We start from the raw sequence: 20,895 nt of genomic DNA, 5'->3' as shown, positions 1-20,895 counted from the left end.
TTAACTTTCTGAAAATATATAAAATATACACTTAAATTCTAAGACAAAATCTCATTAAGACCTGCCTTGAGAGGCTAGAGAGGAAAAGTGAGTCACAGCAGCTATTGCCGTCTGCTCACACTGCCACCGTTTGCAATCACATTCACATATTCTTTAAACAGTCACCTCCACCCTCAATCACATGTAATAATCATAGGACGGTTTTAACATTAACATTCATGGGCCTTTCGCTAGCATAGCTGTGCAAGGAGTGTTCTGAAAAATGTCTTGTATGTTTAAAATAGAAACAGTCAGAATTTTCTGCAATTTCAACAAAATAAATATTCATAATTTGGGCTAACAAGTAGCTGTAACTAAACCAGTATAAGGCATATTTATGTCATTTTGGGTTTCCTAGTTTAGTGTTTATATAAATATCTATATTTTAATAACTAAGTTCATATATCCTACACAAGAAAAACATACAATGACCAAGGCATTATTTATACAATAAAACAAGAAAATTAACATTAATATAGTTCAAACATTTTTTTACCATATATATGTATGCTATGCATGCCATCAATCCTTGAAACTAAATTCCTTAATTTTACAAATGTTTCGTATTTGTATAACATTCGCAAAAAAAACAGCACATGAATTCGAATGCATGAATTAGATGTACATTTATTTACATAAGTGGTATCCAAAAATTAAACAACACACAGGTATGACAAAGCAAAACGTGTACATTTTACAGATATTAAATATTCAGTGATGCATAACTCCTAAATCTTCTCTGAAATCTGTGACCATCACAGCTCTATACATGACCAAAAGTGAAGATCTAACCAATTAAGAGAAGGTAGAAAACACGTGTCAGTATGGAAACTCTCCTGCGTCTGTGGGTTGAAACTCGCTGGTTTTCTTCATCAAGGCAGCTTTGACAGCACTTATCTTCCCATCCAACTCAGCGAGACTATAGTTCTGTGGTAAAAAAAAAAAAAATATTTTCATCATTCTATATGATGTATATCTAATATGATCTCAATGAGAAGCAGGGCCTTCATATATTTTTCTCTCCATGAATACGCAAATGCATCAGTACTGGAACTTACCTGTGACATTAAGGCTTTAGGTCGTTTGTGCGAGTAATTCTGGGGGAAAAAAATTATTAAAAGCATGAAATGAATGTTGATTTATATGAACAATGCACATCAGTTGTCATTCAACCAAACGGTAAAGCATTTATCTCAATATCAGACTCTCACATGGCTGTTTTTCCACAGAAAAAAAAAATTTAATAGGGGTGGAAATTTAATGGCAACCAAAACAATAAATTGAACCAAGGACACACATAAGTGGACAGAAACAGCACATGATTAGAGTATGAAACAGATGTCCTTCAGCATCTCTCAATCACCGTCAACAGACCCGAGCTGCTATAGACTTACACTGATTAATAGTATTAAGTGGGGGCCATCGGGATTCTTTCTGTCACCCAATGGCCCTTTCATTTATTCCGTCCATCTCTTTTTATCTATTACCCATAATTTATCTTCATTTTAATCACTTTACAGTGTGCATATGGACCCACTTGGCAGATGCATGATATCTGCTCACCCTGGTCAGCAGAGTTCAATTAATTCATTCGACGTCCTGAAAGCTGCGCTACAAACTAAGAAGATCAGCATATTTGACGGCACTCAAAGTCCCACTTTACAGGCAATATGCACACAGACACACACACACACACACACACACACACACACACACACACATTGTAAAGGACATGGAAATCAGCTAGCTTTCAGCCCAGCACTGAACTAAGTGAAGCTGGTGTGAGGAGGCGTAGAAATGGTTCAAGAGCACTTACTCAGCTAACTTTGATGGGCTACAATCTGACAGGGATAACAAATTCTGAAGTGAGGGGGAAAAATATCACTCATATCAGCTTTTAATGGTTTTGAAGAACTCTCTGGCCGACTGTCGTGAGCGCAGGAGGAAACACATAAGTGAGAAGTCTGCAGCGTAACAAGGACGTGTGTGGTACAGTCAGTGTAAAAACAAACAGAGAAACCAGTGACACAAACTCAGTCTAATTGCGCAAAAAAGGGTCATTTTTAGCCCTTTCCCCCTGACCTACACTTGCACTACTTCAAAGGTTTGGACTCAGTAAGACTTATGTTTTTGTCTCTTATGCTCACCAAGGCTGCATTTATTTAATAAAATACAGTAAAAATGTTAACATTTAATAACAAATAAAAACTCCTTTCTATTTTATTATATTTTAAAATGTAATTTATTCCTGTGATGGCAAAGCTGATTTTTCAGCATCATAACAGCGTAACATGATCCTTCAGAAATCATTCTAATATGCTGATTTTCTGCCAAAGAAACATTTATTTTCATCAATGTTGACAAGAGTTATGCCATTTTTTGATTAATAGAAAGTTCAAAAGAACAGCATTTATTTGAAAGACGATTTTTCTAAATGCAAGTCTTTACTGTTACTTTTGTTCAATTTAGTCTACCCTTTATTGAAGACATTTATTTAAAATAAATAAATATCTCACAGATCCCTAACTTTTGAATAGTAGTGTACAATGCACCACGATTTCTAGTGTATTTTCCTATCTTCTATCTGACCCCATGCCTTTGTATAAGCCTCTATTGCATTGTGACAGATTCATACAACTATCCACACTCAAATTTGCCATATAAATGGTCAAATTAAAGCTACACTATGTAACTTTTCCGTCCACTAGAGGTCGCCTGTTCAAAACAAAGGCGTAGTTTGATGACGGCACGTTTGAGCGCAGAATCTCGGGACATGTGGTTTTCACCTCACAGCCGGTGGGAAACAGTCAGGATAGGACTCGGGCAGAAATCATGTTCATGGATGCGATTATTAACATTACTGTAGTCTGAAGCAGAGCAGGAGCGAGTGTTGTGGAGCTGAGCAAGGCCGCAGGAACGATTGAAGAGCAGGACTGTTATTATGGCCTAGTCGCTGGCGGGACTTTTATTATGACACGGTTGCCGGCGCCACTTCCTCTTTTCCAGTCATGAGTTTGAGGTAACGCAACTCTGTTTATCGTATTAGATATATCTGAGTGTGTTGAAAAGGAAGTTATGACGTTCGCTCGGCGGCTGCTATGACACTTGTTCACACTGCAGTGAGAGTAAAGTGTTTCACTGAATAAAACCGGAGACCGAGGGTGACGCAGATATGACGCAATCGACAGGCGACTCCCTCACACGCATAGCTCACACGTCCCGGTTCCTTGGTTAAAATAGCAATTTTCTCACGATTTACAAATAGTTGAAAACATTTGGGATATTCTAAGTACTCAACTGAACAAAATATATAACACTGGCCTAGTGGTTTCTGGATATTTTACTGCAAAAATCCTACATAGTTTACCTTTAAAGTCAGGCTGAAATAATCAAGTTAATGATCATAATGTTAAAATAAGTTCAATGGCATACGCCATTAGGATGAGGGGACATTCTCATTCTAAAGAGCATTTTATTGGACAAAACTCATACATGCCTCTGCAATCAAGATGCATCACTATTTTTGTCCATTTTCATTCTATTTTCTAGTTTAGGAATACACCAACACATAGATATTCATGTTTTCATTTCATGCTGTCCTTAAAGGAAAACTTCAGACAATTTTCTTAATGCCAGTCAAGTCCAATAGTTAAAGTTCACCACTGCTTCACCACTGACAGATGGGCTTTCAATAAAATGTGTTGCCTGTACAGTAGAAAGGCAAAAAAAGTGTTGAAATTGGTGCTTCCTGATTTGAGAAAACAGAGAAAAAAGACTGTTGTCTTCCCTTTTGCCAAATAGGAAGGAAAACTTCAACAAACACCCATAATGCACTGGGCATCCAAGGCCTCCACAATGGACCATGGACACTCTTGACCAGAGTCAAATACTACCTTGCTTTAGTAGGAAATACTTAGCAAACGTTTAGTCCTAATGGTGTCGACTTGTATTGCTCCTGGGTGTAAAAATGCAAAAAGTAGTTTTTTTCCAATGTGTTGTAGGCAGGGGCTAAAGGCGGCAAATAATCGTAAATACGGAGAGAACGCTGCAACAGATTCTGAAAAACGTGATAAATCTACCTTTACAATAACTGTTCTGTTTATAACCCTCTGTCGATTCGACCGCCTGTGGACAGGAATACAAAAATGCGGAAGTTTCATCAGATTTCATGAAACCCCAGGAGCTGTCAAAAGTCCAAAAAAAGGGACTCTAACTGACAAATAAATATGAATTGCTTGGTCCAGGTAACACGGAGAAGGAGTAAATATTGTTTATTTACATATACTACCTTGATTGAGCTGCCTTGAATTAGATTTGATTTAGTTTAATTAATTTGTACTAATATCTCAAAACATCTACAGTGAGGAAAATAAGTATTTGAACACCCTGCTATTTTGCAAGTTCTCCCACTTAGAAATCATGGAGGGGTCTGAAATTGTCATCGTAGGTGCATGTCCACTGTGAGAGACATAATCTTTAAAAAAAAAAATCCAGAAATCACACTATGATTTTTTAACTATTTATTTGTATGATACATCTGCAAATAAGTATTTGAACACCTGTCTATCAGCTAGAATTCTGACCCTCAAAGACCTGTTAGTCTGCCTTTAAAATGTCCACCTCCACTCCATTTATTATCCTAAATTAGATGCACCTGTTTGAGGTCGTTAGCTGCATAAAGACACCTGTCCACCCCATACAACAGTAAGAATCCAACTCCTAACATGGCCAAGACCAAAGAGCTGTCCAAAGACACGAGACAAAATTGTACACCTCCACAAGGCTGGAAAGGGCTACGGGGAAATTGCCAAGCAGCTTGGTGAAAAAAGGTCCACTGTTGGAGCAATCATTAGAAAATGGAAGAAGCTAAACATGACTGTCAATCTCCCTCGGACTGGGGCTCCATGCAAGATCTCACCTCGTGGGGTCTCAATGATCCTAAGAAAGGTGAGAAATCAGCCCAGAACTACACGGGAGGAGCTGGTCAATGACCTGAAAAAAGAGCTGGGACCACCGTTTCCAAGGTTACTGTTGGTAATACACTAAGACGTCATGGTTTGAAATCATGCATGGCACGGAAGGTTCCCCTGCTTAAACCAGCACATGCCCAGGCCCGTCTTAAGTTTGCCAATGACCATTTGGATGATCCAGAGGAGTCATGGGAGAAAGTCATGTGTTCAGATGAAACCAAAATATAACTTTTTGGTCATAATTCCACTGAACGTGTTTGGAGGAAGAAGAATGATGAGTACCATCCCAAGAACACCATCCCTACTGTGAAGCATGGGGGTGGTAACCATGCTTTGGGGGTGTTTTTCTGCACATGGGACAGGGCGACTGCACTGTATTAAGGAGAGGATGACCGGGGCCATGTATTGCGAGATTTTGGGGAACAACCTCCTTCCCTCAGTTAGAGCATTGAAGATGGGTCGAAGCTGGGTGCAACATGACAATGACCAGAAGCACACAGCCAGGATAACCAAGGAGTGGCTCTGTAAGAAGCATATTAAGGTTCTTGTGTGGCCTAGCCAGTCTCCAAACCTAAACCCAATAGAGAATCTTTGGAGGGAGCTCAAACTCTGTGTTTCTCATCGACAGGCCAGAAACCTGACTGATGTAGAGAAGATCTATGTGGAGGAGTGGGTCAAAAGCCCTCCTGCAGTGTGTGCAAACCTGGTGAAAAACAACAAGAAACGTTTGACCTCTGTAATTGCAAACAAAGGCTACTGGACCAAATATTAACATTGATTTTCTCAGGTGTTCAAATACTAATTTGCAGCTGTATCATACAAATAAATAGTTAAAAAATCATATATTGTGATTTCTGGAATTTTTTTTTTTTAGATTATGTCTCTCACAGTGGACATGCACCTACAATGACAATTTCAGACCCCTCCATGATTTCTAAGTGGGAGAACTTACAAAATAGCAGGGTGTTCAAATACTTATTGTCCTCACTGTATATAAATCTGAATGAATATCACTTTGAAGGTTAAAGTTTTAATCTTTAGAGTAATTATAGTTTAAAAATTAAAGTATAAAAATTTACAAATGTCATTTTAGGCAGGAACTCCTGTGGCATGTTTCCGTTCCCTTTAAAATGTTTTACTATTATTCTTTTATAACAAAAACACACTGTGTGATTAGACTGTGGTATATACCATTTGACGTTATGATGAATTTAAAAAGAAAGAAAAAAAATACCTATCAAAATCACCCAATGCCTTATCCTCCGTGTTCAAGATACTGTGGATGTTCAAAGAGCGTGGAACTTGTAGAAAGATACCACTAAGATGAACAAACTAATTCAATATCTGATCATCCACTCCTCCAACAACCAAGGACACACACACACATTCTCTCTCTCTCTTTTCCCGCCACTTACTGTGGAGTGGAAGTACTCTGGCGAAAGACCCTCAAGCTCCAGAATTCGATCTTCAAGCTTCTTTAGCCGCTGATAAATGCTTTGAGGAACTGGACCTGCTAAGAGACCGATGCAGTAATATTAGAGTTACATGACAAACTAGCATTCATCTGTCAGCACACACTTACACACTTAGGACTATGAAAAAATAGCCTAATTAAATACAATGTCTAATATATTAAAGGAGCTATATGTAGAATTCAGAAACCTGTATTATTAGCGACACTGGTGGCCGTTAAGTGGACTGCAGCAAGCAAATTATTACTTGTGCACACAAAGTACAAGAGACTGAACAGTGAACACAATGTATACTTACGGCAAAGTTCTTTTTCATTCTTTGCTTAGACATACAGGGCCCCATTTTAACGATCCAAGCGCATGGTCTAAAGCGCACGGTGCAAGTACACTTAGGGCGTGTCCGAAATCCACTTTTTAACACTAGTTTAACGAGGGGAAAATTGGTCGGCACACCCGGCGCATGATCTAAAAAGGTTGTACCTAGTCTCTTAAAGAGTCATGGGTGTGTTTTGGGTGTAACGTGCAATAAACCAATCAGAGTGTCATCTCCCATTCCCTTTAAAAGCCAGGTGCGCACCATGTGGATTGCTATTTACATGGTGGAATATAGACACCCTCAACCTGATAAGCCAGTTTAAATACATGTGTGTATTGCCATGTTTGGGCAAATAATTAGCCAATTTCATTCATTATTAGTGCAAATAGACTTTCCATTATGACATGTAGGCATTTTTATGTACACAATAATAATCTTTTACATTTTAATCCTTTATTTTTTCATATTTAAAAATGTTTGTGTGCTGCTGCGCATCCCTGTATGTGTAATAAGCAAAGAGTACCCTCATTGTGGACCAGCCTATAGGCGCATATTACTAACGCACTCTTTAAAGGATTAGTTCACTTAAAAATGAAAATGTCCTGATAATTTACTCTTCTGATAATTAAATCTCATCCAAGATGTTCATGTCTTTCTTTCTTCAGTTGAAAAGAAAAAACATTCCAGGATTTTCCTTCACATAATGCACTTCTATGGCAACCAACAGGTTGAAGGTCCAAATCAATGAAGTTTCAAGGGCTTTGAATGACTTCAAAGGGCTCTGCAGAATCCCAGATGAGGAATAGGGTCTTATCTATTATGTGCGCGTGTGCATTCACTATTTAAATTGGCGCTAGACGTGAAAATGATAACTGCGTTGGGGTGAAACTAGCAAAAAACACTTTCGTCGCACGTGGCGCCGCATTGAGCGAGGTGTAGGGATGAAACGGTATGGAAATTTCACATAGGGCTGGGCGATATATCGCATGACATTGTTAGGCGCATCTCGTCAGTAAAGCCGGTTCCTTGATTAGTAGTAAATCGCCATCACCTGCTTTCAGATAGAGCTGCATTTACTACACAGAGCCGTAGTTCACTGACAAGCTGAGCCATATCGCATAAATTATCGCAGGCGATACGTCTGTGATAATTAATGCGATATGGCTCAGCTTATCAGTGAACTACGGCTCTGTGTAGTAAATGCAGCTCTATCTGAAAGCAGGTGATGGCGATTTACTACTAATCAAGGAACCGGCTTTACTGACGAGATGCGCCTAACAATGTCATGCGATATATCGCCCAGCCCTAATTTCACATCACGATTATAGTGACCTAAATAATCACGGTTATCAATATTATCACGGTTTTGTTCAAATGAGATGAAAGTGTTAAAAAAGAACAGATGCACGCACTTAAAACATTTCAACAAGTTTTATATTTGAAAATCAACAAACAACAAATAAATAAAAGCAGCTCCAAGCACTTTTTTAAGCTAGATTCTATTCTGTGGGATTTACTTCCTTATAATGGCCGTCGTCAATAGCAACGCATAAATAATAATAGTTTGGTGTAAATATAATCTCTAATATTATCTATAATATATTCTCAAGCAATAATCTCATCAGTGTTCAGCTATGATGCATTTAAATCTAGCATATTTTGTGTAAGAGCCCAAACAGTATCCTAGTGAAATAATGCATATCCATATTTTCATGATTTGACTGTTTATTTTATTAAATATCAAAAGGTGTGCATCATACCTGACACCTAGATGAACACTTTACAGTCAGTTTTATGACTGTCATTCTCTTCAAGTGCTATTGAAGTCAGAATAACGTCAGAATAACAGTTTAACGTTACCAATGTTGTATGTAACTTTACAGACGGTCTCTAAATTCGCCAACGTTATGCCAGTCACATCAGATGCACTTTGGTTTGGCTGTGTTTGTTTGAAACTATTTTCGCTGCTGAAATAGAACAGAAACAGTCAACCACGGTATGATGAGTGAATCTCCAGCGTACATCGCACGTTTCAGCGAGTGAGAGCGGTGCACGCTCTGAACAAAACTCCGGCTAATCTGAACGATGATTCTGATTTTGAGACATTACATTCATAAACTCAATAGAAACACGTGTGATTGGTTATAATGAGCAACGCGATTATAACAGATGGCTTTTGAGTAGACTATAATAAGTTCAACCGCCAAAGTGTCTAGTGTGCAGCCGAAATAACGTTACACCCGCAAATGGCGAGTGTTAATGTCAAGCCCGGATTATTATCCCTTAAATGTCACCCTAGTCTTGTCTGAATTTGTTTGTTCGCTTCACGTTATTATTTCCTTGACGTAGTTGTGGTGAGGTCAAAGTCTACTTGCCTTGAGTTCGCAGCTTTGAAGTGTTTCCCCTATTACAGTGACTTTCTTCTGGCATGTTCAGCAGACAGGGTGACCATCTTCGATTAAGTTTCCCTCAGGACTTTTGTAAAAGCCAAAATATGCCCACACCTCAGATTTGGTCCTTTTAGAAGTCTGAACAATCCCCCGAGTGCTGTCACTCCCTTCTGCCATTTCTTCTCATTCAAAAACAGCGTTGCGCTGCGCCTGTACCAGACTGACGCTGACTGGACAAGATTTACCGCGAGTTTTCAAAATCGTGATAATCAAATGCGGTTTTAATGATAATTAAATTTTAAACGATATTACTAACCGTCACTAAATTTTATTGTGGTTTATCGTGAAACCGGTAATCGTTTCATCCCTAGCGAGGTGTATGATAGGGCGCAAAAAATTGGCAATACCTTTGCAGGGTCATACTGTTAACGAACACCCCCAAAGCCATCCGCGCTGCTGAGAGTGACGATTAGATGAATATGGAAATATGTGCTGTGCGCCTTCCTCTCAATAACAAAATAAACAACAAAAATGACAGCAGTGAGAAAGCAGCAGTTGGGAAAGATTCTGATCATAGCGATGTGGATATGTTCCCTGCTGGCAATTCACCGGAGTCATTTCAACGGATTACACTGTTATGATAGTTTGATTATAACGTATATTTGAGAGTATAACTATACAGATCAGGCTAGGTGAGACTATAGTTTTAATTAATCCCTATTCTTTGCATGACACATTGACACTACAGAACAATAGCTCTTAGGAATACACATTTTCCCAGTAAAAACATCTGATTCCTTCACAAAAAAAGTTTTTTTTTTTAATCAGTGTACAGGCTTTCAGACTAGAGCCCGTTTCGGTACAGCAGTTTTTCAAAATTGCTTTTTATTTATTTTTATTAAACAGTGGTTTACTGTCCTTGAATGAATTAAATTATAACTAAACGTTTATTGAAGATATTTCTGTAAATTATATAGGGAGCCCTTACTTGCACATTAATATTAAAGGTTAACAACAGCCCAAACTATTAGCCTAAATTCAGTTGCTTTTTATTTTTTTAGGTATAATATTCAACTCTCAAATAACACATTGTATGCAAACATGTAAACTTCACATAAGGCAGTTTTTGCAATAACTTCTAAATCTAATTATAAAATTGTTTTTTCTCCAATTCGTTGTTGAAATATAATCATTTATACACAGTGTCTGTCATTTTCATGACAGGTTTATTTAACATGCATGAAATAATCAAGATCTCATTAACAGGTTAAGTAGAATATAATGAATATATAGGCTAATATAGTGCATATATTTAGTGAAAGAGTTGATTTCTCAAGTGAATACAATTCTGTGGACACTGAATGACTGCCTGAGGTAAATGTGATGCTAACGTTACATGACATTGTTTAGTTTACAAGCAGTTATATTGACGTCTTTCCGCCGTTGAAACGCTGATTTAGCGATTACACCACATAGGATACGTGACAGTAAGTTGTAATGTATCTTCAGCATACCTTCAGATGGTCATTCATGTTTATTCTTTAGTAAGAGATGATTGATCGCCTTCACAGATGATTGCGCACGTCGCGCGGCCGCGACCCTTTAAATGTGCATCAAGCGTGCCACAGCTAGTCAAAAATACCTTTTTACTGTGGTGGTGATAGTAAACGTTTAAACTAACATTGTGATGTTCTTGAAGTGGTTATATCTATGGATTTTATTATAGGCAAAGGCAAGACAAGTCAAGTGTTGATTTGAGGGGCTAAATTGATCAAACATGTGGTTAACTCACTGTCGGCCGCTGGCCGCTTGGTAGTCACTTTAAAAAACAAACATTTTAATTTAACAAACAAAAAATGCTCCAAACATTTTTCTAAATTAACTTGATAAAGAAACGTAACGAAACGAAATATAACTACTGACATTAAAAACAAAACTGAACAATTTTAATAGCTGCAAAAGTAGTGTGTAATAGGGAGGATTAAAAAAATGGGCTCCAGTCGAACTCGGGCCGAGAATTTTGATAAGCTGCCGGACACGGGCCGGTCAGGGCTTTATTTCAGACAACCTAGGAAGTCATGAAAGTTGTTTTTTTTGTTTCATTACAAGCTGTTCACACATTGGCAATAAAAAAGCGATACATATATGAAAATTCTTACATATAGCCCCTTTAAGAAATTTAACTTTATATTGCTCTTCTATTAATCCCACTTACCTGATGGAAGTTTGAGGTGAGATTCCATGTTATGGAGCCTCTCCTCAATGGCAGGGTTTCCACAGTCTCTGCTGAAGGACCCCTGCTGTTGGTCTCCTAACTCAGCATGTGCCCCTCTGGTTTGAGGTTCATAAGTATTTATAACACGTGTCACTGCAATAGCAAACAAACACTAATTAATGCTCCACAAATCAACCGATCATCCAGTTATTATTAGTCTAGAATGCGAGTGCAAGTACATGAAACACTAAACACAGAGTATATAATCATTTCATATTTCAATAATAAAAAAAAAGACAAAAATTCTATACCATAATTTCATAAAATGCATGTGTTGAATATTTATATGTAATATGTAAAAAAAATTAAAAAAAATAAAAAGTTCACTACTGGTCACAAGTTTGGGATAGGCTTTTTAAAGTTTGTGAAATTATTTTATGCTCACCTTAGCTGCATATATTTAGTCAAAAATATAGTAAATTAATATTGTGAAATACACTGCCCGGCCACAAAAAAAAGTCGCTGTTTGGATTTAAAATAACAAATGCTTAAGAGTCAATGATTGGATCATTATTGCAGTGATTATTTAGTTTCTAGCATGTTATATGTTTGGCAACAGTTCTTTTAACCCTAACTGATGGATTGTGCAGCTTTTCATTTCTTAAACAACCATGTAGGAAGACACATTATGGCCATATTCCAGGATGGCAATGTCAAGATTGGGAGGGAGCATGAAGAATCATTTTCACACATGAATTGGCACCCGAGTCCAGACCTTAAATTCAAGGTCATCATTACTCCAGTCTTCAGTGTCACATGATCCTTTAGAAATAATTCTAATATGCTGATTTGGTGCTCAAGAAACATTTCTTATTATTGTCATGTTGAAAACAGGTGTGCTGCTTAATATTTTGTGGAAACAGAGATACATTTTTCATTCTTTGATGAACATTCTTTCATTCTTTGAAGTACATATCCATGTCCTGCACTTACGCATCCATTGTATATCCTGCACTTGCTGCTATTGCACTTCTGGTTAGACCTAAACTGCATTTCGTTGCCTTGTACTTGTACTTGTGTAATGACAATAAAGTTGAATCTAATCTAATCTAATCTAACATTATAAAAGGTCTTGACTATGATTTTATATTAATCTAATGCATGAAAAAAAGGGTTTTTTTTTCCAAACCTAAATATCTTACTGAGCCCTAACTTTCAAACAGCAAACTTGAGTTTCCATATAGTGACAATAACCAGGCACCTAACCTTTGACGTGACTCTTGAAACCAGGATATGGTGTGAAGACTGCATCAGTTCTTGCACAGCTGTCTTCTATAGACCACACAGGGGGAAAAAATGGTTAGTTTGTAGTTTCTGCAAAAAAAGTATATGTATGTATTTATACGAATACATATATACACAATACATACACATAAAAAACAGGAAAAAATGTCTGCTTCACTAGTTTAATGATTAATTGCACCTATGCAATAGTAAACACCCCATAGATGTTCAAAGCAAATGACATGATTTGGTAAAAATAAAGAGCTTTTAAGATCTGTTGTATTTGGAGGATTGAGTATTCTGACCTCACGCCTGTGGAAATCAGCACTCTTACAAGCATTGGCAATTGCTGTGCAGTATCCCTCTGACCACCCCCCATGTCACCAGTGCCCTCCCATTCTCACCCTGATTGCAGTCGATCACGTTGCAAAACTCCCTCACATTGTTTTCATTGATCTCCAGCTGTTTTCGCTCTATAAATGCAGATATCCTGCGTTCAATCTGGAAAAAAATGAGCGAGAGAGAGCAATGAGGGTCAGACTGATGAGCTATTGAAGAAGAAAAATCAATCCACTGTCTTCTTTTTTGCTGTTTAGTTTTAATGAGGAACACTAGGCCATGTGGGCTGCATGACTAACAAGTGACCGCAGTAGACAATTATTCCAAAAATCAAAATATTTCTCACACGCAACCATTTCAGATAGTTGTGATTTGCTTGGGCCTTTTATTACAGTGACTGTAAATAAATAAGCAATAAAAATGAGGGCCCCCTTGTCCTTCCCCCACATGCAATTTCAGCATGTAATGAACATCCACTTCATAACGTTGCAAGGACCAGGACCTCTCACAGGACTCTCAAAGTGGGTGGCTATTTGTTTCTCTCTGAAGGAAAGCAGGCAGCGAAAGAGCCTTCCATTCATTCTCAACCGTCTGTTCACAGATAGCAATTCACACTCCCTATGACTGGCCATCTGGGGCATATTATATGCAAATAATAAATAGTGACTGTCAAGCAATCATCTTTAATTGCATTTGGGTAAAGAGATTGCTTGCAAACATGCAAAATGTTAATGTTTGGTCCAACAATAATCATTGGTAAATACAAATAAAACCAATAAACTTAACTGTTCAACTAAATGGGACAAAGTATTATACAAAATAATGCTTATATTGCTGACAGCAGTTTTTCAGCAGTTTTTAATCGCTATGCTTACTCCTTTTTGTGATAGTAAAATTTATAATGTACAAAATTTTTTTATATAAATAAACATAATATACACAATATGTGGTGTAGTGGTATGTTTGAGGTGTTTTACCTCTGATTTAGCAGCCTTGATTTGCACATTATCATCGACTTGAGTCTTGTTACGATCCTCAAGGACAATGCAGTGGTCAGATGTAGGAGCAACATGCTCTGAGTCAACCAACATCTGCTCAGATGTATCTGCTATTTCTTTCCTGTCACTGCTGCCTGGATTGGAGTGACTTTCAGACTCCAACATTTGCTTCAAATTTTCAGAGACTGACTGTAAAAATCAGAAAGTTAATGATAAGTGAAGTGGTAACACAGAGAGTTCTTCTGTCCCTTGCGCCACCTTTCAGTTGTCAATGCGCATTTATCAAATTATGTCTTAGGCAAACAAATATGGGATAACGTATAGTAGTGCTGGGAGGTATACCGGTTCATACCGAATACCGGTATTTATTTTTTTTATGATATAAATTTTGATGATACCGCAATACCGGTATATGTCGCTTAAACAACATTCGGAACGTGCCGCAGCGCGTCATTGTTTGAGAGGCGACCTATTTCATTGATGCATTGTAGTAAGAGCAGTCGGAGCACAGTTGAGATCTCATTACAGCCTATGGCTGAATCCTATACTCTCATTCACTATTCCCTATGTTATCACTTTATTTGAATGAAAACGTGCGTCAATTCGGACAGGCAATGTGTGTACATCGGCTGTACACTCGTCATTGCGGTGCAATGGGATAGAATGAGTGCACTCAAATAATGCAATATTTGAGGTTATGGGGGCGATTTCGGATTCAGCCCTTGATTACAGTGAAGAATTCAAACTACACGCGGCGCGCGAGAGAAAGCGGTTTCTGCACAGAGCGCAGTGATGGGTTTAACAACGCTCACCACATGGATCATATAGCACTGATATAGAACGGAGCAAGCACGTATACATTTTTATGGACATATTTCATAAACTCTAGTGCTCTAGACATGAACCAGAAGCGTGTATGCGCGCATATTTCATCACGTCTTATTAAAATGAAATGTATGCTCTGATTACACTGATACAACCTTATGTCTGATCACGAACGCGCTGACACGATGGATTATTCTGCTATACAAAAGACAATGATGTAAATAAATAAATAAACTGACAATTAAAAAAAAGAATTGGCAAAAAAGTTACTGCTTTATTCTTTCTGTGTTAAACTGATGTGTGTCATTCGTTCAGAGAGTGCTCTTAAATGTATTGCAAATATCCACGTTTCTCCTCATTTTGGCAGTTTGTTGTTATATAGGGTTAGATTTTTTAAATGCTTAAGGTGCCCTCAACTCAACTTTGGATATTCAGGTGTCTGTAAGTATGACTCTGAGTGTGTTGCAGGTCTGTGTTTTATTGGTTGTTGTCTCTCCACAGCATCATTTTGTGAGGCTTTGTAAACCTGTATTAACTCTAGTGTGGAATTTTTCTACAATATGCACTCATCATTACAGTAAAACAGGGCATTCTAGTGAATCTCCTGCAGTATTTCCTCTCTTAATCAGTAGAAAATGTGGTTAACACCTGGTCATGCATAGGGGAAAAATACCGTCATATACCGTGAAACAGATATAATTTAGAAAAATACCGTGATATACATTTTTGGTCATACCGCCCAGCACTAACGTACAGTCAGCTGGTCATCAGCGCAAAATAAACAATTGACAGGTGATCTGAACTTAAAAAGGTTTATTATCTCCCTTTGTGGGTTTATTTTGCTATAACATCACATATTTCCAATTTACGGACCTTATTCTGGTGCAATATATATATATATATATATATATATATATATATATATATATTTTTTTTTATGAGGCTGTGAGAGATAGATGTGGAAATGTAAATTAAATAGCTGAATTATGGACACAATTACAAGTATTGTCTATCCTCCACAACCTTGTTTTCAATTTAAAAAAAAGATATTAAAATATCTATTAATGTGCAATTAAATTATATAATGGATCTGATAGCACTATTTACCTGTAATTTGGAGATGTGCTGTTGTAAGCAGGTGTACACATGAGATGGCTGAAGCTCAGATACATTGTTGACATTGGCACTTATGCTCAACACTTTATCACCCACTTTTAACTGGAAAACAATAGAAAGTTATTTATTAAAAGTCATTTAATTTTGTTTTAATAGGTATCCCTGCTGAAACAATTACTAACCCGATAGGGATTAAAACCAGCAACGATCAGCTAGACCAACTGAGACCGTCAAAAGAACAACATCATGCTGGAATATTAGAATAAACATATGCATTCATAAACATATGCATTCATGATTATTACTTAACTGCTTCGGGAAAAACTACCGATTATATAAGACTTTAACGGTACTGTTATGTGTGATACAACCCCGGGTTTCCCAACCCTGTTTTAAAGCGCTTGCGTCCTATTTGCACAAACCTTTGCGCCAAGCTCAGCGAGTGACTCCATAATAGAGCCAATGCAGTCTCTGAATACATCCCGGTGTCCACCATGATGAGAAATCTGGTTGCGGCGTTGCTCTTGTTTACTTTCCGCACGCGCATCGCGTCTCTCTCCGTCCGCCGCCATCACACTTCCGCTCCTAACGACAGCGCTGATTGGACTAGCCCGCTTCTGTGTAACATGACCTCACTTCCGCCAGGAATATACGCTTCTGGTCGTGGTTCAAATATGTAAAACAGAACAAGGTCAATTTTCCTATCATTGTAATAGTTTGAAAATTCTTATTTTTTTTACATATAATCTTCTGTTTCATTCTGTTGTGTTTTTCTTACGCCGCAATTTTTATTACAATTAATCCATATTAAATTAATAATAAAAAAAAAACGTTTTTTACATGTACTATGCTAGTTCCATATAAAAAAACACGTAAATGTCTGTAGTACTTTTTTAAAATCATGTGTTATATACTTCTGTACTATATATATATATATATATATATATATATATATATATATATATATATATATATATATATATATATATATATATATATATATATATATATATATATATATATATATATATATATATATATATATATATACTTAATATTGTGCGCTTATTATTAAATTATGCCTAATTACAAACAACTTTAGTGAGTAGATGGTATGCTACTCAGTTTGTGTAAATATGATCAAATGCAGTACAATTCATGCAGTCAAATATTTGCTATGACAGCAAAGAGTCGCTGCTACTTTTGATCAATTTAATGCATCCTTGCTGAATAAAACTATTAATGTCTTTTAATCTATTGACTGTAGCTAAAACAGTGTCAAATATGATATACTGTAATCCACATATTTGTAATTATAGTATATGTTATATAATACATAAGTGTAAAATTATACCAAAATACACTGAAAAAAATTATTAGTTGAATTTACAAAAAAATGTTATCATAAGTGGTCGCAATCAATTTATTTTATCTCAATTTAAACAAAAACACATGCAATTCCCATAAAACCAATTCATTTTTTAAAATTAAAATCAAAAAACTAAATTTAAATTATTTAAACGAGCACAAATTAATTATGCTTAATTTAATCTGTTATGCCATAATAATTTGTTTCAGTGTATCTGTAAAAACAACAGTATATTCACACCTATTACCTTTTCTATGTTGGTCAAGGTCTGGTTTGTTTTGAGTCTTAAGGACATTACTCTTCTTGTTAATCACATCCCCTGTCAATCAAATGTGTATATTGTAGCCAAAAATGTGACCTTCAAGACAAATTGAAGGGTTTTGACATTGGTTCAGTATCCATCATATTCAACGTCAGACGTTTCACTCCTTAGGGGATATTGTCAGATTGTGCTCACCACTCAAAGTTTTTCTTCCAGGGAGGGTTTTGAAAGGCAGGCTGCCCGTTTATAGCAATACTGACTGTCAAACAATAGTGTAAGGGCAATAGGGATGGGAAGCTGCTTACAATGGAGCTCTTTTCTGTCCAGAGAAAGTGTGGGAAAATCTCCCTCGTCTATTCATACATTTTTTCTTCTTTTTTTCCATATAATGAGGAGACTGATGAACGCAACAACTGAGAAAAAGAACAATTGCCATCAATGACAAAGCACAAGTGCTCGGTGCTGAACCCTGTAATGTCTTCTGGGAGGGTTAATCATTTTAGGAAGGGTTTTGGAGACAAACCTTTCAGCTCCAGTCCTTTCTGTGGCGCTCTTTAATTCCTCCAGTTGGAAGAGAACTGTAACACTTAAAAATCCTCTTACACTCTGTGCTGTTTGAGCATATTCCCACGCAGCAGGACACATGAAGAGACTGGCTTGGGTTGGCCACTAAGAGAAACCAGGCTTTTAGTAGAAACATCTTGCTGATATACTATAAAGAAAACATCCCTTTTTCGGGATACTGTTAATCTGGTAAAATCCAAATAAGCTTTACAGATCTTCATTTGAAAGAGTTTAAACAATGTTCTTCGTGCTTGTTCAATGCTCAACAGTTATTGCATTAGTGTCTGTGGAACAGTCCTTAAGTCGAGACACCCCAGGTGAATAGTCTAAAATTTAACTAAGCGATATTAACATACTTCCAGTTGATTGGTTACATTAAGAATGGCAAATATTTAGAAACATTATATAATTAAATATACAATAATTCGCATACATTTCCAGAACAGAAACCTGAACACTGGATTAAGCCAGGTAAAAAAAAAATTGTTTCATTTTGCTGACAGAGGGGATTTGGGATTTCTTCATCACTCCACAAATCTGAAAATACTGTCAACAGCCAGAAAAAAAAATATGTATTTATTAATAAATTGTATACAATCAGGTGAATTATATATGAGCAAACTCCTCCATAAAACTGTAACGTTTGGTGAATGCAAGTTCTGCTGAAGTGGAGATTTCTGACTCAGGAGACAAGCAGGAGAGAAAACTAATTTTGAGAAAACTGCCTTTATATGTATTGTATTGTAAATAAAATCTATATGTAGATCTTTCCACTAGTTTGAAACACTTCATGAAAAGCCAAATAGCTCAAAATCTCAAAACTGACCGATGCTTGAAAAAACAAAAAGGTTTTGCCTGTAGGGTTTCACCTTAAGACACAAACAGTTTACAGGCGGTAGACAATTAAGGTCACATTTCCAATTTACTTCACCCAAAAAATTTTATTTATACCCTAAAGCCATCCTAGGTTTATATGACTTTCTTCTTTCAGACAAATACAATTGGGTATAAATTAAATTATGTGCTGGCTCTTCCCAGCTTTCTAATGTCAGTGAATAGAGGATTTGATTTTGAAGCCTAAAGAAGTGCATCCATCCATTCATCATTAAAGATATCTCTTACTCTTTCGCCGTAAATCGATGTGTACGGCCGGCCGGAATCTAGTAATTTTAGTTTTTAAAGTTTTAAATATGGATATTTTTTCTTACACAAACGCATTGCTTCACTCCAGAAGGCCTTTATTAACCCCCTGGAGTCCTTTAATGATGGATAGATGCAAAAATCAAATCAAATCCTCTATTCACTGCCATTATAAAGCTTCGAAGAACCAGGACATTAATATATCTCCAATTGCATTTGTCTGAAAGAAGAAAGTCATAAACACCTAGGATGACTAGAGGGTGAGTAAATCATGGGGTCATTTTCATTTTGGGTGAACTATCCCTTTAAAGAGGCCTTTCTGACTGTGCAAGATGCCCTGGGTCCCTGATTTCTGTGTGAGCATGCCATAGTCCTGCTGCAGGAGGCACAATGACTGCAGATGTGACTAGAGCAATAAACTGCAATATGCATAATGTAAGACAGTATAACAGATTACCTTCCTTGAAGTGCCATATATATATATATATATCACAAGAACACAGTTTCCAGCTAAAACATTTTTTAAAAACAACAGTGTATAAAGAGGCCCTTGGTTTCATGTATAACCTTTTACTTTAGTCTTCATTGTGCCCTAGTTAGTTTCCTAGTCACTGATTACGTTCACCTGTTTCTCATTTAGTCCTTTTGTTTACTCGTGCTGCGTTCCAGTTCATTTTTATTATGCCCTTCACTCGTTAACTTCCCTCCGTCTCGTTCACTCGGATGTGCGTCATTGCTTACGTTGCATGAGTGCACACTACTGGAGGAACCTTTGCAATGGACTGAACTGGAACGTCCTAAGCCCTTGACCACTTCGAATCCACTATGGAGTTGATTTATTTATTTTTCCTTTACGAAATTGTTTAATGCAGCATTCTATATGTATTTGGGTTGTTTTAAATGTTTTTTAAAATAATAAAAAAATATCATAGAGTTGTCTGTGGTGGGGTAAATTAAACGCGATATGCGGTGACGTCACAATCATGTTGCATGGTGGGATATGAAGCTGCCTGAAGTGTACATATGAAGTAGACTCGCTCCCTTGGTCAAAATCGAGGGAGCGAGGGTCTGTCCAACTTCCCTTGTCCACTTCACGAAGTGGAACGCACTTCAAAATGGCAGCAGGGATTCCCCCGAGGAGAAGTGCTTAGGGAAGTTTGCAAGTGCGTGTCTAAAACTGGAGTGGAATGCAGCATCAGTGGGTGCTTCTCCTTTCTTATTTGTGCATCCTTGGCTGAATCCGAAATCGCCCCTATACCCTCAAATAGGACATTATTTCAGGGGACAGCCATTTGTAGTGGTGTCCGAAACCATAGTGGACATTATTGAGTGCACTCATACAATCACACATTGCACTGCAATAACGAGTGTACAACCGATGTACACTCAACGGCTGTCCGACTTCACACACTCCCACACTCCTTCAAGTGAACTATATTAGTGGACTAACGTAGGGAATAGTGAATGAGGGTTTAGGGGCGATTATGGAAACAGCCCTTGTTTCCTTTCCTCTCGTCTTAGCTCCACCTCCTTAGGATGCAAGGGAAGGATACACCTATGTATCCTCGTCATGACTTCTCTGGAAGCTTCCTCACT

At 37.2% G+C, this 20,895-nt stretch overlaps 2 protein-coding genes across 2 annotated transcripts in view; both read right to left on the bottom strand.

Annotated features, from left to right (window-relative positions):
• Window positions 1-648: 648 nt before the first annotated feature.
• On the bottom strand, window positions 649-16,565 carry mbip (MAP3K12 binding inhibitory protein 1). The gene is made up of 9 exons (XM_079833778.1): window positions 16,387-16,565; window positions 15,956-16,066; window positions 14,003-14,212; window positions 13,091-13,187; window positions 12,669-12,734; window positions 11,403-11,555; window positions 6,425-6,522; window positions 1,098-1,136; window positions 649-966 (listed from the first exon to the last, which is right to left on the bottom strand). Exons 1-9 carry the CDS (start codon window positions 16,534-16,536, stop codon window positions 859-861), a joined length of 1,032 nt encoding a protein of 343 aa, XP_079689904.1. The 5' UTR covers window positions 16,537-16,565; the 3' UTR covers window positions 649-858.
• Window positions 16,529-20,895, bottom strand: part of slc25a21 (solute carrier family 25 member 21) — a 178,134-nt gene continuing 173,767 nt past the window's right edge. Inside the window, exon 10 of the mRNA XM_079833782.1 lies at window positions 16,529-16,621. Within this exon, the coding sequence (XP_079689908.1) occupies window positions 16,597-16,621 (25 nt within the window). The 3' untranslated portion in view covers window positions 16,529-16,596. The remainder of the gene's footprint in view (window positions 16,622-20,895) is intronic.

Source organism: Gobio gobio (assembly GCF_949357685.1).
Source record: "Gobio gobio genome assembly, chromosome: 13".
NCBI classification, from domain to species: domain Eukaryota; kingdom Metazoa; phylum Chordata; class Actinopteri; order Cypriniformes; family Gobionidae; genus Gobio; species Gobio gobio.
This window is presented reverse-complemented; position numbering and strand designations above follow the sequence as displayed.